The 22,854-nt window shown below is 46.5% G+C and overlaps 10 protein-coding genes and 1 non-coding gene across 11 annotated transcripts; 6 read left to right on the top strand and 5 right to left on the bottom strand.

Moving 5' to 3' along the window:
* Positions 1–475: 475 nt before the first annotated feature.
* Positions 476–1,973, top strand: PAAG_05172 (zinc finger protein zpr1; the record flags this gene model as incomplete). The annotated part of the gene is made up of 2 exons (XM_002792990.1): positions 476–607; positions 672–1,973. 2 exons carry the CDS (start codon positions 476–478, stop codon positions 1,971–1,973), a joined length of 1,434 nt encoding a protein of 477 aa, XP_002793036.1.
* A 902-nt stretch (positions 1,974–2,875) lies between these two features.
* Positions 2,876–3,690, bottom strand: PAAG_05171 (peptidyl-prolyl cis-trans isomerase; the record flags this gene model as incomplete). Its single annotated transcript, XM_002792989.2, has 3 exons — positions 2,876–3,430; positions 3,518–3,583; positions 3,679–3,690. The coding sequence occupies 3 exons, from the start codon at positions 3,688–3,690 to the stop codon at positions 2,876–2,878; spliced, it is 633 nt and encodes a 210-aa protein (XP_002793035.2).
* Positions 3,691–5,997: 2,307 nt separating this feature from the next.
* PAAG_05170 (hypothetical protein) lies at positions 5,998–6,334 on the bottom strand (the record flags this gene model as incomplete). The annotated part of the gene is made up of 2 exons (XM_015845489.1): positions 5,998–6,161; positions 6,259–6,334. The coding sequence occupies 2 exons, from the start codon at positions 6,332–6,334 to the stop codon at positions 5,998–6,000; spliced, it is 240 nt and encodes a 79-aa protein (XP_015699715.1).
* Positions 6,335–6,949: 615 nt separating this feature from the next.
* PAAG_05169 (arrestin domain-containing protein) lies at positions 6,950–8,406 on the top strand (the record flags this gene model as incomplete). The annotated part of the gene is made up of 3 exons (XM_002792987.1): positions 6,950–7,027; positions 7,185–8,069; positions 8,164–8,406. The coding sequence occupies 3 exons, from the start codon at positions 6,950–6,952 to the stop codon at positions 8,404–8,406; spliced, it is 1,206 nt and encodes a 401-aa protein (XP_002793033.1).
* A 1,841-nt stretch (positions 8,407–10,247) lies between these two features.
* PAAG_05168 (hypothetical protein) lies at positions 10,248–10,614 on the bottom strand (the record flags this gene model as incomplete). Its single annotated transcript, XM_002792986.1, has 2 exons — positions 10,248–10,472; positions 10,570–10,614. 2 exons carry the CDS (start codon positions 10,612–10,614, stop codon positions 10,248–10,250), a joined length of 270 nt encoding a protein of 89 aa, XP_002793032.1.
* A 448-nt stretch (positions 10,615–11,062) lies between these two features.
* PAAG_05167 (hypothetical protein) lies at positions 11,063–12,748 on the top strand (the record flags this gene model as incomplete). Its single annotated transcript, XM_002792985.2, has 3 exons — positions 11,063–11,184; positions 11,262–12,184; positions 12,264–12,748. 3 exons carry the CDS (start codon positions 11,063–11,065, stop codon positions 12,746–12,748), a joined length of 1,530 nt encoding a protein of 509 aa, XP_002793031.2.
* An 828-nt stretch (positions 12,749–13,576) lies between these two features.
* PAAG_05166 (hypothetical protein) lies at positions 13,577–14,216 on the bottom strand (the record flags this gene model as incomplete). The annotated part of the gene is made up of 3 exons (XM_002792984.2): positions 13,577–13,760; positions 13,910–13,958; positions 14,093–14,216. 3 exons carry the CDS (start codon positions 14,214–14,216, stop codon positions 13,577–13,579), a joined length of 357 nt encoding a protein of 118 aa, XP_002793030.2.
* Positions 14,217–14,740: 524 nt separating this feature from the next.
* Positions 14,741–14,841, top strand: PAAG_11996. The gene has a single exon. It is a non-coding gene; the product is annotated as a tRNA-Ala (tRNA).
* A 378-nt stretch (positions 14,842–15,219) lies between these two features.
* On the top strand, positions 15,220–16,652 carry PAAG_05165 (3-oxoacyl-[acyl-carrier protein] reductase; the record flags this gene model as incomplete). Its single annotated transcript, XM_015845488.1, has 3 exons — positions 15,220–15,897; positions 15,993–16,395; positions 16,492–16,652. 3 exons carry the CDS (start codon positions 15,220–15,222, stop codon positions 16,650–16,652), a joined length of 1,242 nt encoding a protein of 413 aa, XP_015699714.1.
* Positions 16,653–17,270: 618 nt separating this feature from the next.
* On the bottom strand, positions 17,271–19,708 carry PAAG_05164 (ubiquitin-activating enzyme; the record flags this gene model as incomplete). Its single annotated transcript, XM_002792982.2, has 9 exons — positions 17,271–17,583; positions 17,675–18,128; positions 18,195–18,370; positions 18,438–18,717; positions 18,788–18,852; positions 18,909–19,033; positions 19,092–19,328; positions 19,419–19,589; positions 19,655–19,708. The coding sequence occupies 9 exons, from the start codon at positions 19,706–19,708 to the stop codon at positions 17,271–17,273; spliced, it is 1,875 nt and encodes a 624-aa protein (XP_002793028.1).
* A 1,522-nt stretch (positions 19,709–21,230) lies between these two features.
* PAAG_05163 (hypothetical protein) lies at positions 21,231–22,800 on the top strand (the record flags this gene model as incomplete). Its single annotated transcript, XM_002792981.2, has 4 exons — positions 21,231–21,651; positions 21,759–21,913; positions 22,003–22,234; positions 22,328–22,800. The coding sequence occupies 4 exons, from the start codon at positions 21,231–21,233 to the stop codon at positions 22,798–22,800; spliced, it is 1,281 nt and encodes a 426-aa protein (XP_002793027.1).
* Positions 22,801–22,854: the final 54 nt, after the last annotated feature.

The raw sequence follows: 22,854 nt of genomic DNA, 5'->3' as shown, positions 1-22,854 counted from the left end.
GGCTTATCCGACCCGAACCCAGAACGGTTTAGCGCGGGGTATGGTTGGTCTAAGCCCAGTTGGGTTTAGCGTCATCACCACCACGTTCTTAATTTTCATGGTTTTTCGACTCCAGGAGAAAACAAACCAGTTTTGCGTTTGATATAGCCGCAGATTTAGCCAGTTAACTACCAGACATCTCTATTACACCAGGGAAGAGGGGAATTGTGATCTAATATCCATACATTTGTTGATCATTTTATAAGTTGATATTGCGTCGCACCTAAATCAGAACAACCGCCAGCTACGAAATAAGGAGGAAACGAAAGCCCGGCAACCTTTTCCCTCAATATTCCTTGATCTTCCCGCTTTCAATTTTTATAAATATTGCTGCCAGCAACGAGATCGAAGAAGCTCCAGCCTCCCAGACCATCCCTACACCGAATACAGAGAGCAAACAATCAGAAAAAAAATTCCGAACGTCCAGATGAGAAATATGGACCTCAACGATGCTGCTCAGAAGCAGGAGGCCGGTAAGGATGAGAAGGGGAGTCACAACAAGATCCAAACAGATGACGATACGGGGCTTATGCAGTTGGAGAGTATGTGTATGAACTGCCAGCAAACTGTATGTTTGCCTCCTTTCTGTCAAGCCTAGCTAAGCCTTGTTTAATTTGGTTTCCATAATCTAGGGAACTACGAAACTACTATTGCTTAAAATTCCCTTTTTCCGCGACGTTCTTTTAGAATCTTTCGAGTGTCCCCACTGTTTCTTCAAAAACAACTCCATTAAATCTGCAGGCGAGATCCAAGAGCATGGCACTAAGTATACACTTGAGGTAACAGACAAGAGCGATTTCGAACGTCAAGTTGTCAAGGGTGACAGCTCAGTATTCCGGCTGGAAACTCTGGGTATTGAAATGCCAAAGGAGTCAGGGCAATTGACAAATATTGAAGGAATCCTGACCAAAATTCTATCGCAGTTGGAAGCTGAACAACCGAGTCGCAAGGTGGTTGATCCAGAGTTATACAAGGCACTTGATGGCATCATTGGGAAGCTAAAACTGATGATTGAGGGGGAATCCTTCCCGTTCACCGTTTCCCTCGATGACCCTACGGGCAATTCATGGATTGCGCCAGCCCCACATGACGAAGGAAGCAAATACAGGCGCAAAGGCTATCCCCGAACTCGAGAGCAAAATGAGGAGCTTGGGCTTTCCGCGGAAGAGGAAAAGAAGCCAGATGCGAATGCCAACATGGCCATGTCCTCATCCGCAGGTGATCCCGAAGATCTTGATATCATTGACGGACAAGTTTATACCCTGCCCTCCGAATGTCCCGGATGCAGCAAGGTCTGTGCGGTCAACATGCAGAAAGTTGACATCCCGCATTTCAAGGAGGTGTTCATCTGGAGCACCGTCTGCGATCACTGCGGATACCGCACCAACGAAGTGAAAACAGGCGGTGCCGTCCCCGAAAAGGGACGAAGAGTCACTCTCGAAGTAGCCACGATCGAAGACCTGTCCCGCGACATCTTAAAGTCAGACACCTGCGCCCTGTCAAGCAGCGAGCTCGACCTCTCCGTCCAGCCAGGCACGTTGGGAGGCAGATTCACAACAGTTGAAGGTCTTCTGACCGAAGTTCGCGACCAGCTACACGGACAGATTTTCGAGATGGGAGATGAGGACATCAAACCTGGTGACTCCATGCAAGCAGACGACAAGGCGCTTTGGGATCTGTTCTTTGCACGACTCAATTCCGCCATCAGGGGTGATTTGAAGTTTACGATCACGCTGGAGGATCCGCTGGCTAATAGCTATGTGCAAAACCTCTATTCGCCAGAGCCAGACCCGCGACTTAAGATTGAAGATTACAAGCGCACGGATGAAGAGGAGGATGAATTGGGTTTGAAGGATATGAAAACTGAGGGCTACGGGGAGGATAGTGAAGCTATAGTCGACGCTCCGTCGGCTGAGAAGGAACAGAAATCATAACAATTTTTGATATTTTGCTTCATTTTCTTTTGTTTAAAAATGGAAAAAGAATATAAGTTTGCTATCAAGTTGACCCTCTACGAAAGCGATGGATATGGACGATATGGCGACACGATATTTGCTTCTTCAGTTTTTCTATGAACTTGCATAGGTGACTCTATTTACTCACCATCTCCCCTGGACCTTATGAGCCTCTTAAAACAGCTTACCCCCGTTCATCTACAAAAAACACATTCTTGTCTACTGGGAAAGGAAATAAAACCGATCTTTTTACCACTAGCACCATGTTGGCTCCGCGTGAATTTTTTTTTCCCCTCGTAAAATTTAGAAATAAATAGAATAGCTCCCATGAAGCAAGGACATTCCAACTTCACTGCACAGGTTACTTGGTTTATTTCTTTGTATCTGCATATACTGGCTTCCTGACCGCCAGCTGTGTCAAATATTGTAGCTAGTAAACAGCCACGGCACCTCTCACTCCATTCAAAGTACCAGTCATCTCTCTCTCCGTTGTTTGGGCAGGTTATTCTCCTGATGTATTCGGTCAATGGACTCAACCCAGGTGCTCCGGGTCAAAAGTGCCCATCCCTCCTCGTTATTCCGTTCTTATTAACCCGAACCGAGTCGAGTTAAGTCGTCGCAGATCATGCCTCCTCGAAATCTGCGCACGATTGGGTTTATCGTATGGGCTGCCTGCGATCGTATAGTGTCCATATCATGGTTTTGCGCTTTGCATCTCCTGTATTTAAAAGCTAGAAGGTTAACACTTCATCCCTCGGGAACACGAAAATAGGGAACACGAAAATAACACATATATATAAGGATATTCATACATCAAACATGTCCAATCCGGCCAAACAATATTCCGTACTCAACTCCCCGCCCAACATAAAATCAACCCATCACACCGCAAACGGATTCGCATGGATCGTCACCCTCTCAATCCCCACAGCCTCCCACCCGTTCTCCTTCACCTCCTGCTCCGACAACGAAGCAGGCTGCACAACCCTCCCCTTCTTATCAATCTTCACCTTAGCTTTCTCCAACCTCTCCAGCACCACCCCGCCTGGCTCCCCCTCCCCGGCAGCCAACACTTTACCAAACACGGTACTCTTCCCATCCAGATGAGGCGCCGGCGCAAACGTAATGAAGAACTGGCTCCCATTCACTTCCGTCGTCTCCACAGCTCCAGAGGCAGATTGGGTCTTTAGCGATTTGCTAGCCATGCTTAGCATGCCGCGGGTATTGTGGCGGATGGTGGGGAGGTGGATTTCATGGGCGAGAGGGGCGGGATGGTAGATTGATGTGCCACCCTTGGGGATCTCGAAGGGGAGGGGGGAGGCTGGTTTGTCTGTTTTGGAGAGGGAGATGTCGCCGCCCTGGATCATGAAGGTGGGGATTAAGCGGTGGAAGGGGGTGTTGTTGTATGCGCCTGCAGCGCAGAGGGCGAGGAAGTTCTAAAGATTATCAGCTTCGGTTGGCATGGTGAGCGAGAGAGAGAGGGAGCGCTCAAGATTGGCTATCTTGGGGGGGAGGGTACATACCTCTGCAGTCTTTGGTGTTGCTTCGTGGAATACTTCTACTTTGAGATCGCCATGGGTGGTATGGAGCTGGTTGACAGGGAATATGTCAAGCAGTGGTCAAGAAGAGATGCGGGGAAAACGGGTGGTTTCTAGACCAATTGATGGGTTTGTTAATGGCTTACCGTTACTGACATCCTGGCCAAAACCCCCTTATCAACTGCATTCGATAGGCTGGTGAGGATCGTATAAGTCTGCGACTTGTTCGAGTTACTCCACTGATATAGTGAGGGACGTTTGGGGGTAAATCTCTCAAGATGAGTCTGGCAGAAGCTATTCCTATTTCGGCATAGCGGCGGGGGTTCTTAGGCGGTTGGAATATAACTATACAACAACGACTTAACCAAAGGCAACAGATGGATAAAAACTCCATACGGATTTAGACTAATAGGCAAGACGAGGGGAGAAAGGCAGATACCTAATCGCTAGATAGGATCTTTCCCAGTAAATCATAATTCATCGCGATTCAAGTAGATTGGGCAGCCTAATTCCCTTTCAGACAACATTTTCTATGGTAGGCATGCATATATTTATGACAACAAGAAATAAATAAATCATGGTTTAGAATCCGTAACATCATGCTATCCAGAATCCCACCTATTCTACGGAGAATGGCAATCAATTTGCCCACACAACTCATATCTAAAACGGATGTGGCATTCAGCCTCATTTCAAAGCAACGGTTGTACAGTTATTGTCCTGTACGGGGATGTAGAACATAGCGGAGCGCACCCATTTCCCAAGCACAGAGCGTAAGTCATTAAATTATGTATGACTAAAAAAGAGCTGATTTAGCAGCAGAGCAGTTCGATTAAGGAAGAGCGGATCTTCCCTTAGCACACGTTCTGTTTCAACGGGTATTCCGCAAGTGAAGCATGCAGGTAGGTATCGATTTCGGTTCCGAGGCACTATGTATGTACATACATCTGTGTGCTACATTGGCTCGATCGGTGTAGATGGAAGGCGGTGGAATAATTTTGTAATTCTGTGGTGTTAGACACTCATTGCCGATCCTGCTGGAAACGGGGATGATGAGGAACTACTGCAGATATAACTAACGTAGCTGAATCCAGAGATAATTCGTGCCGGATTAGTTCTGCTGACGCCTTGTTAGATACTCCCTCCCGTTGTTGGAATGGCAGTGAGCTCCTCCACCAAAGTCTTCCGGAGACAATAGAAAGAGCGCATCTAAAGTATCCTGTCCCTAATTTTTTTTTTTTTTTTTTTTTTTTTTCTTGTTTGCGTCTTTCCTGGTCAATTGGTAATCCGTGGAGGTCCGTGGAGGCATCCCATAGTTTAAAGGCCAGGTGGCTGCAATGGCTACCCGTTATGCCATAGTTGACCCCTTAAATATGAACTCTCCTTGTTGAAGCTTATTTTGTTTCAACTCGAGGGAATATCTATGCGGTATATGGAGGCAGTGACCATAAACTCTCAACCCAGTGAACCTGATGATCACGACATACCATCCCAATCTTGGTATATACATTTTCAAAGCGCGGAGTTAAAACGCTGGGAATTCCAGGATTAATAATGACACCAACATACCCAGAGTTTCCATCATCCAGCAAGGCGATGATAAATACGTGGTGTTGGTGGATGGGTAATCGGACAATTGCAAATTGATGATTTCATTTGAGCAGACCGTATTTTCCTTTCGATTCCGCATGATCCTCCATAGCGCGAGTGTCCTGGCAAAGAAATTTGTGGGTCCCGTCAGGCCCAAGGCAGCAAGTGACAGGACATACAATCCCTGGTTCTGGCTCGCGTGTTGGCCAGAAGTTTTGAATGCGAGAGGTAAGAGAAAAGTTTAACCTTAAAAAAAACCCCTTCTGGTTCCGCTGCTTTCCGAGTCAGATATGGGATTCTCAACTTCTTTGCAGACCAGGTGGTTAACTTTGGAAGTGTCAATGACTATTGGAGTCATATGAAGGATGGGGTTTGTCACGACTGGATTTTATTTAAAGTGGATGCTGGACAGGCCGTTCCTGTAACTTATGCAGTGCAGTTAGTTGCGTTTGTTTGGGGTGGTTTAGAGTAACTAATTACTGGCCGAAGATGCGATTAACTCGTGAGCCCCGCCAGAAGCGGGAAGGAAACGTTCCCCGTCCTCCGCCCTCTAGGCATGGCTGTTAATTCATTCAGAATCATAGGGCAACTTTGTTGAATATCTCTTTTGAACTGAACATCCAATTTCCGTGGGTTTAATCTTTGTGATGGTAAAGTCGGTGCTGTTACGGTACACACAACGTATCCGTGCGCCGATGTTATGTACCGGGTACGGGCCGAGAGTCTCAACTTGACTCTGGGGTCGCCCCTGCCAAGACCCGATCCTGGGTACCAAGTACCTGGCAGCCTGTATTGATACAGCAATCATACAGTCAAATACATACGGAACAAACATGAATAACGGACAAACTCTTCCACATCAAAAACCAGCAATTTTAAGGACTCAGTGGTCGTTGTTGTTGTTGTTGTTTTCGTTGTTGTTGTTGTTGTCGTTTGTTGTTGGTGTTTGGCTGAGGGGGTGATTGGAATTCATAGATTGGGTGAAAACGGGGCAGGCTGCCCTTCTTCAAGCCCTTCCACCCACTAATCGTCAGACTCGCTGTGTGTTTAGTTCTGTGCCACTCTCTTCTTCCTTTTCTTCCTCTTCTCTTCTTCTTCTTCCACTTACCAGCAATAAAATAATAACTGCTCCGCACATTGCTGCGGGTGGTCTGTTGCCAACCGTCTAGACGCTTTACCGGACTTTTGTCTCAAGCTTCTCCAGGCTCCCATGGTAACTTAAGCCCCTCTCAATCCGCCGTCAAATTGACTGGTCCTGTCAAATGTGGACCCGCCCAGCCAGCAATAAATAAAATAATAGGCGTGCCAGTCAGCTAACCAACCTGGAACTCCGTTTGTCGGCTGCGCTTCTCGTCCCGTCGTCACCATCACGGTTAGTGTCAGCCACCACTGCGGTTGCACCGTGTTCCAGGCGGAGGCCGTGTTTTCCTCCAACCAACCCCTACCTAACCCACCACCGCCTCTCCACCATCAACTCCAAGCCAACCCCATCTCCTGGCCACCGGAATCTTCTTGTCTTTCTGCTCTACCTAATCTCCCAGTTGACATCCCACACACGCCCTCTGTTCTGGTCCTTCTAAGCGCCGTGCCGCGATTCATCACATATCCCCCTCCTCCTCCCCTGCGACCAGGAGCCAGTACCCGCCAAGCCAGCGGATGGTGGGAGAAGACCGGGCGCATATTCCTTCTCGATCCTCGATCGCCCATACGCTAACTCTAAGCTAACCGCAATCAACGATCTCTGCACCCGCCGCAGAACATCCCGAACCCCCTTCCCGCTCCCCGATTCACTTCTTATGGTGAGTTAGGAGGAAGCTCTGGAACAAGATGGCCGTATTCGTCCGTGTGTCGGGCCCCCCCAATGGTAATTTTCTCGTTGGCTACCCCGGCATATCCGCGACCCTGGTATGTTCCCCACCCGCTCCCATGCACGTCACTTAACGCCACAGCCAACTCGCATTTTCCATCCCGGGAAAGCATATTTGTGAGGCCTAGGAAAGCAAGCGCTTGTCTGTAACTTTGCGTCCATTGCTAATCACTTTTTATTCTTTTACACGTTCAGCCGCGCATTGAAGGCAAGGTTGAGATTCGCCCCAGCACCGGTGTTTCCGCTCCAGTCCACGTCTCCATGGTCACAATATGTCTCCAGCGACGAGAAACCATACACCCGTCGGCAGATTCAGTGACAAAAAGACATCTGGCTGCCCCTCGGAAGGAACTAACAGATATTGTGGGGAAGGAGATGCTACTATTTCGATGTGCAATGGGACGTGACCATGAAGAAATCATCGCAATGGACCTCCCTTTCGTGCTTTTCATTCCCTTCGGTCGAGGCGGACAAGAAGCGTCAAGACGACTACCACCAGCAAGTCTACAATTGCCCAGTCGAACAGCAGAGACATACTACGAATTGGTTGTAATGGTACAGCAGGGTCCATCAGACCAGAGGAAATACGCCTTCCCCGTCCCAATCTCTAGATACGATACCCTTTCCACATTTGGCATGTATAATCGGCCCGAGTCATCGGAGAAAGTCACAGACCACCTAGTAAGGCTGGGAATATCCCTCCCACGGTGGTCGTACGGACCCCTGGACCCGATCAGCGTATACGTCAAACTCTCACCCAATCCGGACTGGATAAACAAAGCGCGACGGGTTACAATACAAAAAATCACCATCTCCATCGACGAGGAGATAATCTATAACCACGAAGGCGACGAGCCGCAACGAAAAACCAAAACTCTCACAAAACGAACGGAGAACGTTAATTTGAAGCTGCCGGAGGCGGGATATATCTCAAATCTAGGCCTTGTATTTCCCTCAAGAGATCTAAGAGATTCAGAGGGCATCCTGCCGCGGGGGAAACCAGCGTTCCCGATGTACGCTGTTAGCGGATTTACCACTACTGCGTCCCTATATAGGATTGAATACTACCTAACTGTAAAGGTGCGATATACTATCCTTAACCTTGTTCTTATCTTTCCATAATCAGCCCCATTCAAACCTTCCATTGTGACCCCATCCACTAACATTTCACCAGGCTCACCTAACCTCAGCACGAGACATCGTGCTCCGGCAGCCAATCGTAGTGTGCCCACTCGACCACGCAGGCTGTAAAGAGGAAATGGAAGCCATCGAGCAAGCCGCCCGAGATGCCAGACATATCAACCCCGACAATCCCATGCTGCCACTCCCCACCATCATTCGCGTCCATGACCCGCAAGCCCGGAAGTATCTGGGCATTGCTATTGTTGGCAATGTGAAGAAGCCGGTGATTGATTGAATTGGGCTATTCGTACATACATGCAGCCTGTTCCAGCGCATGTGCGTTTGTTCGCATCACGCAGGAGAAAAACGAACTTGAACGGGAACTCGAAAACGAAATATACACTTCACACCTATCTCCTGCCTATTGACGGTGACATTCTGATCTAATGTTTTAGGTCAATGCCATCACCACCATATATCCATTGTCCATCCATCCACCCGTCCTTCCGGGGTCATGTCGAGTTCTTCTTCCATCCATCCCATAATGGGAACTGAAATAATGCTCATGCATTAAAAATGAACAAATCAAAGAAATATGCAAGGAAGAGAGATTAAAAGTTTATGTGAAAACCGGGGGTGGATCTTAAAAACAACCAAAGAGAAGTTGGAGGATTAGAGATGTTAGGATTAGAAAAGGATATTGGGGGAGAGAAAATGGAAAAGAAGAGAAGAGAAGAGAAAAAAAAGATGGAAACATCCCCAACATGCAGGTGAAGCAAGGTTTGACTGCTTGATTTTGATTTGATTTTTATTTGACTATCTAATCATGATATATGACACATCATCCCGAAATGCTTCTTTTCACTTTTGTTTGACTTCTTTTTGCTTCTCTATTCTATCTCGGCACATCTCATACACCCCGCCTCCCCAAAAGCCGTTCTCATCCCATCTCACAATACATCCCTTCTTAACTTGACCTCGCTGGCCAGCTGGGCTGGCTAGCTGGCTTCTGCACACTCCTAGCCATCATCTTATTCCTGATGCCCGCGCACCCCTTCTTGTCACACCACACCTGTCGGTTTTTGATTCCTCCCTTCTTCGGCCCCTTATCATCCACTATCAACTTCCGCAACAAACGTTGTTATCTACACAAACCCGTTCGCATTTTACGAGGTGCTATTTATGATATGGTACCTGTGGTATATTTTGTCTACGGCTATACGAAACCCCAGGCTCAGGGATTCGGGATTTTTCTGTTTCTTTCTTTTCTTTTCCACCTGGATATGACTTTTTGCTGGCTTTTTCGTTTGTGATTCTTGTTTGCATCTGCCACTAGCATTGGAGTACTCATTGGGGGTTCCATTTTGATTCGATTCATTAGCGTCTTTTTTGTCAAATTTCTGTCTTTGTTATTTTATTTTTGTGATGGATGAAATGATCGAATGGAAACTGGACGCATGAGCAGGAACGGGAGCAGGCGCTTTGATTTGGCTTTTTTTTTTTTTTTTTTTTTTTTTTTTTTTTTTTTCATTTCATTTTATATTCCCCCCTTTAAAAGTGACCCTCTTCTTTTCTTGATTGATTTGTTGACTTCTTTCTCCTCCTCCTCTTCTTTCTTCGTTTCTATTTCTTATTATATCCACTTCTAAGCAGCTTTCTACCTTCCACTTCATCTTTGGCCTGTCCATTTTCCAATACTCTAATCTTCTTGAACCCCCTTTTTATCCTTTCGCCTTCGTACTTTTCATCTTGGGAACCCTTCCTCCCCTTTTGTTATCTTCTTCTTCTTTTTCTTCTCTCTCTTCTTCCTCCTCTCCCTCCTCTCATTTTTTATGTACTCTTATTCATAATTCTCCTGCACGGATATGAATATAACATATGATATGCGGGCTATGCAATTAAGCCCTTTTGAATTGAATGAATGACCAATTCCACGTAATTTCTTGGTGAAAAGGTGCGGTGGAGGAATATAATATCTAATGATAAAAATAAGTATAATCTTGTTTACCCCTCTGTAGGTTAGGACATTCCTTACGATATAGTACCTAGTTATGTAGCTTTATCCTGAAGTCTATAAGCCCACGTACAAACCCAACCCTATTGTCCTCACTTCTCAGTTTATACAGCTATCTTCTTTCAAACACGTAACGCCTTTTCCAACAGCTCTCTCAACCCCTCAATGATGTTTTCACCATCGCTACCACTACTATCAACCCGCACACAGCTCAATTCCACACTCTCACTCTTCCTCTCCCTCTCCAACTCCCGAAGAATACCTTCTCTCAACATATCCAGCACTGCAGCGTATTGGCTAGACGAAGGCCCGAAGGAGGAGAGGGTGTTTGACAGGTTTGTGGATATCTAAGAGGAGTGGGTATACGTAAGGGGTCATGAAAAGGGATATGGAATAGAAAACGATAGAATCTAAAAGGCCTGTTAGGTAGTTAAAAGAGCTTACTTGAGATATCAGATGGTGATTGACAGTGTCTGAGGCTGGTGGCATTTTATATCCCAGAGTTGTTACTTTAAACAGCGAGGAACCGTGCGGATGGTTAATAGATGTGGTGAAAGGGGTGGCTTTAACCAGGAGTTTAGCAAGGGAGTTATGGAATACGTCTGAAGGACAGGCTGAGTTATTAGGATATATATTTTTCTATTAATTCTTTATTTCTTCTTTTATATGTTTATATAGAAAAGATCCTTCTAGGATTTTTCGTTCTTGAGGGGACTTTAGGGTAAAGAAGTTTTCCTATCGATTAACTAAGGATTTCTTAAATATTTAAAGAACTCTAAGCTGCAGCATCAACGTAACATCCCTGAACCGCTACGACGCAAGTCAAAATAACATCTACAAAACAAATTAACGTTAGCAGGAAAACTTCTCAATAACAGTCTCTCGTCTAACACTCAAATACCTAAAATCCCAATCCCGAACCTAAATACGCATATACATGGCGGATGCCGACGAAGATGCCCTCATCCATCCTACCTCCGCACAAGACCAAATCACACACATTGACCAGGACCTATCCGACGAAACCCAAGACTTCCGCTTCCTAAACTCTCTCTCCTTGTTCGTATTTTCTATCGCGTCCTCCACGATTAAATTAAATAGTTGTTAGTCCGCTGACCATCAACCATCTCACCTAGACTCCCGGACCCCACCCAACCCGCCTCCCTCCCGCGCCGTGGAGAAAAGGACTTCGAACCGAACCCGACACTGCGCCAGGCTGATGTTCTCGCCGCGTCGCGGGATGCTATGCACAATGCGCTCGCATATCCGAGGCTGCATAACCCGAAAACGCGAGTTGTGGGTATCTACTGTCCAACCGGATTATTGAGGCCGGCGCGGAATCCTGCTGGTGGTGAATCAAGAGCAGATAAGGATAATAGTAGCGATGAGAATGTCGCAAATGAGGGGAAGGATTTGGGAGTTGAGGAGAGGAAAGAAAAAGAGAAAGATAAGGAGAGAGATACAGAACGGTACGCTCCTCCAAGAAAGAAACCACCGCCACCCCATGGGATTGGCAATGGAACATGTGTCTGCGTCACTAGTCCACGGGGCCAGCACTTCAGAACCGTCGGGCGATCTGACCATTGGAATCGCGTGTGGCTGCTACCGGAGGAAGCGTTGTATTTGCTGGAACGAGGGAGCTTGGATATCCGATGGCCCACGCCCGCGGGAGATGATGAGCATGCGGGTGAGGGGAGAGGAAACCGAAGAGATGAAGATGTAGAAGATGTGGATGGGGGAATCCCGATGAGTTTGCAAGGGGCGTATGCGTGCCTTATTGGACGTGGGGGATTAACCTTAGAGCGGTACATTGTATATGCCGGCTTAAGGAGGGGTGGGTATACGGTGATACGGGCACCGAGTTGGGATGACGGCCCAGTTGAGCAGGCTGTTTCTTCTACGACGAGTGGAATTGAAACTCATACCCATGCTGAAGAGCGCAGTGGTGGAGGATTAATCAACCTCCTGTCCCGATTCTTCAATTCGATATACAAATCCGTCCCTACAGGATGTCTGGCCCATGGGCCTGTTATCGGGCTAGGTATACACCGTAACTATCGTAAGTCTACTCCTTCCACCCATATCCCATCCATCCATTCTTCATAGTCACAGCTAACCTCAAGAAATCTGAAACACAGACGACATCTACCGCGCCCTCTCCATAATCCCCACCCACAACCCGACCCACCCAGACCCCCCTCAACCCCCCCAAACCAACCCTCCTTACCGCCTAGCCTACCACGTCTACAAACCCTCCACCCCCTTCCGCAAATCCACCCCAGGCACTGCGGACTTCCGTCTCGCCGTCATAAACTCGCGCACAAACCCTACCCTCCCCTCCCTGCAAGACTTATCGGCGCTATTAGAAAGCACGCCACTGGATCCGCCACGGGGAGGGAAGATGGAGCGGCTGATGTATATGCGGCTGCGGCATGGGTGGCGGAATGTGATTTTGGCAGTGGTTGATCAGGGGGTTGTGAGCTTTTTGAGAGTGGCGGATGCCGGGTTTGTGGGAGTCAGGATCTATGAGGAGAAGCAGGGTGGGAGCGGGAATAAGGTGGGTAGAAGTCGGGGGGCAACTGGGGGTGGGGGGCAGAAGGGGAATGGAGGGGGTAGAAAATAGGATAGGGCAGGGGGCTCGGAGTCGGTTCAGGACTGAAAAGGAATTGATTTTGCTTAATATGGATATTTGCATCGGCAAGGTATGCCGCAAACTTTGTAATGATAGCTTGAGAATCTCATGTCTACTTATGGAGCATATGCGGGGTAGATGAAAAATTATGGACTGGGCAAATAGACGAAGAAACGAAAATAACTCAGAAGAAACTGCCACAGGGCAAAAACAAATGTATCCGCACAGCCCGGAACAGTCTTTAGTAATTCGTTTGTTGACGAACAATACCATATCGGGCCATTGGACTTGATCAGCACAGAGCAAACCAATTGCATCAGCCCCTATAGGAGATCTCCATAAGAGGTTTGTGGGAAGAACTAGCCAGTCAACGAGGCCTTTCTCACAAATACCTCAATTCCAACTCGATCAATTCTCTCAATCTTCCCATCGCAATGTTAGACGTTTCGATCTGTAGGCGCAGAAAATAACATGGGCACAAAGCAGAGGTACCATGAGTTCTGAACGTATTTGCCAGATGGAACGTGATGCGTGGTGGGTTTTCAGCTTGCATTATGTTTCCACTGCAATGGCCACTAAGAGCGTAAAATTTGCGAACCCAATGAATGATAAAGAATAAAGAACATTTATCCATCCAGATTGCCACTGATATCCAACTAAACGCCGATTGTAGCCTCTACCAGACACATTCCCGTTTGAATAAAAAGACCGAAAGCGCCCGCAAACCGTTTCCGAAAGAAAATTCCAGAAAACTAGGTGTACATGTAAAATGTTCATTTATTTAAGCTATAGACGAAACCATTAGTCGTGCATTCGAAATCATAAACAAATAGGGAAAGCAGAGAAACCATCGTAAAAAGAAAGCATACTATCCAAATAGTCCGCCGCAATCAAAAGCTCCAGACACAGCTCGAGTGGGAACTCCATGTCTGGCACGTTTTTCTGTCCTTTATTCCGCTCATTATAGAGGAAGTATTCGCAAACTTTCTCAAGCACGACTCCACTGTAGGGTCCGGATAGAAATAATAATCGATTAGCAATAACTTGGCCCCTTGGCTGTAAAGTATACCGGAAATCATTTGGGTGACAGAGGGGAATGGTTTGGATCAGGGGAAGGAAAACGGATGGCGGGTGGGAGTCCCAAGGACGAACTTCATATTCTCGAAAACACAGCGGCCGGTGACGGCTTCGGAGAAATTACCTAGTGAAATAAAAAAAAAAAAAATTTAAAAATATGCTTAGGAACCTTAGAACGATTACGCGGGGCTTGCAACATTAGAGGAGCAAAAATGCAATGGAAAATTTGGGCAAGGAATGCATTTCTATACTACTAACTTGCAGGATCTAACATGCGCCGTATCGTGCCAGAGACACAGGCAGCGTTTCGGGGTATTATGAACTCGAATCCATCATTTGAGGCTAGAGTGACGAACTCCGGCGGAGCGGGTTTGGTGGACATGACTGGCAGTAAGGGCGGGGGGATTGAGGATTGGGATCTGAGAAGCTCCAGACTATCAAGGATATCCAAGGGGGAAGAGGAGGAGAAGTGGTAGCGCATAAAAAACTATACTGGTGATGTCATGATTTCGTGGTGATGTTGACCTGTTGATATTTAGAATGTTGTATGTTAGGTAGCTAAATATCCCAGATGAACATCGCGAGTTGAAAGCTGAGACGAGATGCGAGTCGCCAAGTCAGGTGACCGGCAATGTTTTGCAGAGTTTGTATAGATCGCTGGGATCAGAGATCTGGAGGGTAGAAGTTAGGGGAAGTTTTTCATTCTTTTTTGGCCTAGATACCGGTGAAAGCCCCCTGCTCCTTGAAAACTTGCTCTACTATCAACTTCTATTGTTCTATTGGATAACAATTATCTCTACCACGCGACGGCTATAGGAGGAGATTGACAGCCTAGAAATCGCGGATCGGTTGAAGTGTGCTGTGCTTTGACTGGCAATTAGGGTCATCGCTGTTCACCCGGAACAGGGGCGATTGGTTTAGTGGTATAATACCCCCTTAGCATCGCATTCCCCAACCACTGGGAACAGGCGTGGGGGTGGTCCAGGGTTCGATTCCCTGATCGTCCATTGTTGTTTTCTTTTTTTCTGTGTCTTCCAGAAGCGCAAATAATTTCCCTGTTCAACAACAACTAGCTCCAATCATTTGATATTTGGGAGTTGTTTACTTTGGCTTTGGCTGTAGCGGAACATTCGTGAACCGGATATATGGAGTTATTATGCATTGCGACAATCACAGACTACAAGCTGCTGTTCCACCTCTGTACAACTGTCAATCAACGGCATATAAGCAATTTATGGTAGTACAACATTTCATATATCATCTGATATACAGGGGAATGCGAAGCGGTCACCGGATCCTAGTTTTTTGACATACTAAATACCTAGGAGTCGTCTACCACTGGCGATATAACACCTGTTAATCCATTATACTTCAAGGTTGCAATAATGCCATTGGGGCTGCCTCAATTACGCTCGGGTTTCCAGTCCCGTGGGCTAATGGTCCGTTGCTGTCCGATCTCAACACCTTGGTGTTCCCAGCTCGGTTCAGAAACAATCAATGCGAAACCAGAAGCTAGAGCTCGGGTGATATCCCGAGACCCATGGGAGTTAGAGTGCCTTAGAAGCTTCTCGACAAGCCATGACGCAACAAACAAGCCAAGGAAACCATTGGAGTCTGCGAGACACCAAAGTCCGCCGCTGAAGGGATTAACCTGCATGGTAACGGGTGGCTCATCTGGAATTGGGTATGCCATTGCACGTCGATTTCTACGCGAAGGGGCTGAGAAGGTGATTCTTGTCGGAAGGAGTAGGAGAAGATTGGAGGAGGCTGTTAGAAGGTTAGAAGAAGAAGAAGACAGAGGAGATTACGTTGAACCGGGTCGGCCAATGGGTGAAAACAACGACGATCTTCCACAAGGTAATGGCGTGGACGTTCACAATCCGGCGCAGCGGGCCACCCCGCCTATGCAAAGTATAGAATTTGATAATCTGGTACATGACCAGCCCCATGACACAGTCACTGTGAAGGACTGTGAAATATCTGAGTTTGGACCGCGATTTACACTGGCCGTCGGGGACGTCGGCAACCCGTCATTCTGGGGGGAAGAGATTAAAAAATTAATGGTACTTTTTGCGGCTTCTCCATACATACTAACAACCAACCCCTTTCCACCCCCCTCCTTTCCATATAATACTAACGCACATATAAATACATACAGGACAACGTTGACGTTCTCGTCAATGCCGCGGGCATTTCCTACTCCTCCCTCCTCCCCTTGACTAAAGAGGAGCATATCACAGCCATGCTCCGCACGAATCTGCAAGGCACGATAGTCGCCTGTCGCACCATGTCGCGGCGCGTAATGCGAGCAAATTCCCTCCAAAAGCTCATGGATGATAATAATACCATCACCAACAGCAGATTTACGAAGTGCATCATTAACATATCATCGCTGCATGCGATGAAAGGGGGTGTTGGGGCAGCGACTTATGCATCTACAAAAGCGGGTGTAGTGGCCCTGACACGCGCGATTGCGGCGGAAAGTGGAGAGATGAAGGTAGAAGCGAGGTTGAGGGCTAATGTCATTGTGCCAGGGTATATTGAGACGAGGATGGTTGCGGGTATGATTGAAATATTCCCCTAACCCACGCTTTTTCTTTTCTTTTTCTTAATGGAATTATTTCGTCAATTCATCGAATCCTTGCTGACTTGTGAAGAAGACCTAAACCCGCAAGTGCGAGAGAAGGCGCTGCGAGCTATCCCGCTCCGTCGTTTTGGGACGGTGGAAGAGGTGGCGGATGCAGCCGTATTTCTTGCGGCCAACCAATATGCTAATAACTGCGTGTTGAATCTCGATGGGGGGTTGAGCGCTGTGTAAATGTGTAAATTTTAGCGTGCGATAGAAATGAGAGTGCTCTGCAGATGAGGGTTTCTAAATTCCAGAGTACGCTGGTTTCGCTCCATGGGATAGAAAGAAAGGTTTAAGCAGCAGCAGACACGGGAAAGAATTGACTGAACTTGACCGGTATTTTACCAATGATAGCTCTATTTAATGATCACATCTATGCGTTTGTCCCGAAAAAACATACCCCCTTTGACCATAAATAAACATCTGAACAGTGCTGGCAATAAAGAACCAGAGAAAGACAGAGTAACATCCGTCCCATACCCATATCCATATCTGAAAGAAAAAAGGAAGAAAAAGCTCTTTCCATGGCCTTTAATATCCCCCAACCTTGGTGATTAAACAATGAATGCTGTGTGAGTTTGTTAATGCAACTGTACAATGTTGTGAGTCTAAAAGAAAGGAGGCAAAAATGATGGCTCTTCTACCCGTCTTGGTAGCCAAGATGCCAGCAGGAAATAAACTTCACACCTTACAACAGTTTGTTCCGTATGCAGCTATGCGAATCCAGGAGTAAAAGGTAGATAGGTTCGAAGCCTATCGAAAAATTTGCCAACGGGGCCATCCCTCCCTTCAAAAAGAAGTAGCAATTCAGTCGTCATCGATCAGAATAGTCCCCGAATCATCTTCCAGAATAATGGGTCTGTCTGAACCTCCATCATTAGCGCCCTCTCGGACAGACATTGTCGCGAGGCGTTTCGCCGGCTTGTCGTCCTTGTCTAGATCTCCGTCTGCATCACGCTTCCTCTTTTCTCTGACGGCGGTACCATCGGTTCCGGCGTCTATAGCCCCGTTTCCATTTGCTTCGCCATTGCTAAGCTCTGGCATTGCTGGTTTTGGTTTTCTAGGAATCTCAGGTACTGATGGGAGAAAGATGGATTTTGAGGTTGGGTCGGTTGATGGCCTATTTTTCTAGCAATCAGTGGTTTTGATTTTCTGGGGGACTAGCAGGGATAATGTGGAGCGGTGGTGTAAGAAGGAGGGGGGATTCTGACCGTTCAGATACAAGTAACTCCAAGTTGACACGGGTATCGTCATCCTCCTCATCAACAACTGTAATGAAACTATCATTCATAACCCCTAAATCTTTCAACTTTTTTGGAAGGTTGTCGTCAAGATCGGGGTCGTAGATGGTCCCAATCTGATTGTTGATAGAAAGCTCTTCACCATACCCAAGCTGCCCATGCAGGAGGTCCTCGACCAGATCGTTCAGTGTTGCTCGTTCGAGGTCAACGGAAATCTTCCCTTGAGCCACGCTGCAGACCGGACATTGGGAATTTGGGGGGTTCAAATGGTCGGTATTTATGGCACGGACGCCCGATCGTTCGAGAAAGACCATCTTTGCGTGGTCGTAATCATCTTTTAAAACCTTAAATGCCTGCAAGACACAGATTGCTGCAGTCATGGCGTTCGTCGTGGCAATTGCTGGGATAATATTACCGGCCATCTCTGTTGCGGAGGTTAGTGTAAAGTACAGCAAACAATTGCTGATTCCCAAGGATGCTAAAAGCTCACGTTTTATCTCAAACTTTGACTTCATTTCGATTCCGAAAATGTGACATCGAAGGTTTGCACTTGCCGCAACAAAATCAAGCGTGTCTACATCGTCTTTATCAAACGTTATAATCGGCTTCTGACCATCTGTTGTAGCGTATTCAAGTTCGCGAAGTCTCCGCGAAAGGCGTCCCAAACTGCACATTGTTAGTTTAGTTTATCACCGTAGCCAGACGCAAATACCCACACGATCAGGGATCGTACCTATCTTTAAATACCGCAACGTCTTCTACCAATGTCCAAACCTTCTGGTCATTTGAAGATATCCTCGAGTCCACAGCCGTCGCCTCTTGTTGAAGTGGACCAAACGATAGAGGTTGGGGAGGTCGTCTCGCCTTCCACACGTCTTCCATTTTCCGTAGACGATCGATATCTTCATTGAAAACCTTGTTGAAAACTTTTTCCGCAAAATCGTCAGATCCTATCGATTGGCGGATGGATAAGAGTGCTTGAGCTTCCTTTTGAAGGTTGGCAATCTCCTCAGCTGAAAAGGAGAGAGTTATGTTAGCAATTTAGGGAAAAAGTGTTCATATATCTATGAGAATTGCATGTACCATTCTCAGCATCTTCGGAGTGGTCAAACTCCTCGGGATCACTATCGCTTTCACCAAACAACTCTCTGTGAATCCGGTTAGTGCATCCCAAAGGATATAAAAGGGGCAAGAAGGAGCTCACGGTAGCAGGTAGCTCTTAGCCCATACTATGCAATGGATAGGTTGACTGGGGGTACTCCGTATCGTACAGACTGGGAATGACTTGGGCGCTTGCTTCGGATTACAGTCATAGCATTCAGTTCGTCCCTGGTATATGTATGTAAGTCCATATACCCCGCTTAACAGAATCTCATTGTATCCCCACCCTTTTTATCACCTGGACTTGGCCATTGAATCCCGTGGTGCCACTTTCGATAAGCGGGACGTTTGCCGCCAGACACATCCTATTGACATGCCGGCGGGCGTCAAGGTTGTCCAGCGCATTAAAAACGATATCGAACGTTTCAAAGAAGCTAACATTAAACTGGGAATCTTTGATATTTGCGTGATAGGCATGGAGGGAGACGTCTGGTCGGAATTTGCTTGCGACTTCCTTTGCGATCTAGATAAAGTAGAAAATTCAGGCATTTGTTAGTTAGTTCTTGAACCTCCAAAACATGCTGAAGGAGAAATCAATAAGGATAACACATACCAGTGCTTTTGATTTCTTTATATGTTCTTGTCTAAATAGGAATTGCCGGTTTAAATTGCTCAGATCTATTGTGTCAAGGTCTATTATGTGGATTTCCCCGAAGCTGGTGAGTACGAGGTTTTTCAGAAGTTCACAGCCAATGCCGCCCGCACCCACCAAAAAGACACGAGACTATGTAGGAGGAATAAAAGTCAGCATCAATAAACCTATCCCTGGGGTATTACCTGCGGGCGAACCTTTCGTATCTTAGTAGATAACGTGCCTAACGACTGCTTGTGGTATTTATCCATAATTGCGTTTCCGGGCTTGCCCTGTGCCCGGGAGGACGATGAGATATTTAATGACTGATAGCACAGGGTAGCAGATTAGGAAATGGGATTCCAGAGAAATAAGAAAAGAGGATATTTTGGAGGGGTAGAGGTGCAGGTTTGAAGCTTGGTGTCGGTTGGATGAAATGAAAAGCCGCGCGCTGGTCTTGGCAGAGAAGCTTCAAAAAGTTGATGTGACGAGGCAGGGATGGAGAGTCATTGGACGGAACATCAACCTTGGGGAAAATTATGTGCTGATGAGTGGGGAGAAATATAAACACAGCACAGCATACGGAGCACAGGTAAGCATAGAACTGCCTTTGATTTCCACATATTTTCTTGATCTCGAAAATTGTATCTTTTTGTACTGTCCTGTCTGTCCACGCTGGACCAATTATGTATCCTCCATTTGAATTCCCAGTGTACAGCTTTCCCCCTTCACTTTGAAATGCGAAACTAACCTGATCCTGACATCAAAGGAAAGGGTCAAAAAAAAAAACCCTTTTTTTTTTAAAAAAAAAAGCAGCGTGGATTCATTGTTCTCCGATGCAAGCTCTGCATTGGTGTAGCTCCTCTTATTCTCATCTTTCTGCAGAGTGCCAGAGGGATGGATGCAGCCAAAGAATCTACAACCATTGCATTTGATAAAAGATGAACAGCTAACTAGGCCTGTATCTGATCAGAGAATACCACATTTCCATAGTATGATACCCCTTGTGTTGAATTCAGTATACTCGTTATCAACCGAGTAGTTAACTATTAGTTAGGATATTTGGACTTATTGTAGCATACCAACCTACCTGAGCATTTGCACCATACCTCAGATGAAAAGGTAATTGTTTCCCGGATCTATTTCGTAACTAAACATTCATTTTTTTTTACTATCACCGCCCGTTCAAGGTATAAAAATTAAATCTCTCGCTTGAAGCCCAATTCCTGATTGGATAAATATCGCCTTGGTGTCTGTCATTCTGGTTACATAATCTTCCATGACACACCCGACTTTCGTTGTAACTAACTAAGCTGAGCAGATCTGGTATGTAACTCTGATAATTTTTGATTTCTCAATTACGGTGAACGATATACTCTTTTTTACATAGGGTGTTGGAAATGATGCCTTATTTCTCAAGTTCCCCAGTTTTGCCATTTGCGTTTCATCTTATTTAACTAAGTTACCGTTGGCCAATTTCATTTGATAGTAAACTGCCCCCCCCCCCCCCCCCCCCCCCCCCTTTGGAACAGGGTCCATCAACTACATTTGTTGGGACAAGAGAACAATTGCAAGTGCTGGATTTATACATTATTTTGAATGACACAATGTCATCAAAAGCGTAGATAAGCTGCGCATTCTTTTATTTTGTTTTATTTTTGGGCTTTTGTTTTTATTTATTCCCCTTTCCGACTGGGAAAAAGTACATATATCCAGTTACAAAGGGTGGCAACAGCCAGCAAATCATACAAACATCTCATATTTGGCCCGTCATCCAGGGAAAACGAAGCAGAAATGTCAGACGATGAAGCAGATCCCGAACTGCTTGAGCTTCTCCGTCAATCCCTCGGACTAGGACGGCCTACCATATCAGGCACAGAAGTAGACACTTGGGTGCTCTCAGGAGCGAAGCATACCTTTGACAACTCCGTCGACGTCGCCTTAGACCCTTTGAGAACCAGGGTTGCTGCAGAGGCCATCTGGCAGATGATGCAGAAGAAGCAGTATTCAACGAAGAAGTGGGGGGAACATGAGCTGCACCCGCGGACCAAGGATGAGAATACGGTCAACTTCATCTTCACGATGGATTTGTTGAATTTTAGCTTTTGGTCCGATGAGACGGATGAGTCGAAGCAGTTTGCTATTGAATATCGGGGAAAGAGATGGAAGGGGTATTGGAGTCTTGTTGCTGCACTGCAAAGGGCGCTGGATGAAGGTATTCGTTTTCCTTTTCTTTTTTCTTTTTTGTTATGGAGTATTTCGATATCTGTGATATTTCTCTCATGGTTAAAAAATGGTTGGCCTAAAAGCTGACACTATCAGAGATCCCAATTACGAGTTCGGATTTCTGGAAGAATGAAGATGAATGTACAGAGGAGGTATTGCGACATGTCTTCAGGTCTGCAACGGACGAGGAAATACCGCTTTTTCAAGAACGTCTCAATTGTCTCCGTGAGGCAGGGGAAATTCTACACGATGTGAGTGTTATTGCTATTTCTTCTTTACAAATAGAAGGGGGAAAACCTCCACTTATTTGTTGCATTGCATTGCTAATTCCGATACCTAGAAATACCTCTGCAGCTTCACAACCTGCATCGAAGAAGCTAATGGTTCTGCGGCAGTCCTTGTGAACCTGCTAGCCAACAACTTCCCCTGCTTCAGGGACAAGACGCGATTCGAAGGGAAAGAAGTGCGCTTTTACAAGCGAGCTCAGATCCTCGTCGCAGATCTCTGGGCATGTTTTCGTGGCAAATCCTATGGTAGATTCCACGACATTGACAAACTAACAATGTTTGCAGGTACGTGGTACCTATTTTTAATATATACCATTATTTCTCTTTCATCTTCCCCTTCCCCTTCCACGACCTCTATATCTGCTCATACATACACAGACTACCGCATACCGCAAATGCTGCACACCCTCGGCTGCCTCCTCTACTCTCCTCCCCTCGAATCACACATCCGCCAAAAAAAGCCCTTGCCAAGTGGCCACAGATGGGAAACCGAACTACGCGGCACAAGCATATGGTGCGTCGAGCTGATCCGCCGCCATATCGAAAAGCAGCATTCCGAAATGATGAAGCCGGGCGCGTATGCAGAGTTGACGCCGCCATTGACCACCGCCCGCGGGTCTGCAGTGGCGTCGGGGTCTGTATCGGTTAGAGGCGAAGATGAGGAGAAGGAGGGAGATGATTCTGCGAAGGATGTTGGTGTTGATGAAGGTGGGGTTGAGGGAGATGACGTGCAGCCATTGGGAGTCAATGCGGTGCTGATTGATTTTCTGCTGTATGATACGGCGAAGGAGCTGGAGAGTCAGGGGAAGGAGAGTATTCCACATCATCGGACGAGGAGTATTTGGTATTGAGGTTTTATTGATGCAGTGTGTTTGTGCGCATTCGAGTGGGGAATCCAAGTTTAC

The sequence above is a fragment of the Paracoccidioides lutzii genome, assembly GCF_000150705.2.
Source record: "Paracoccidioides lutzii Pb01 unplaced genomic scaffold supercont2.13, whole genome shotgun sequence".
Taxonomy (NCBI): domain Eukaryota; kingdom Fungi; phylum Ascomycota; class Eurotiomycetes; order Onygenales; family Ajellomycetaceae; genus Paracoccidioides; species Paracoccidioides lutzii.
This window is presented reverse-complemented; position numbering and strand designations above follow the sequence as displayed.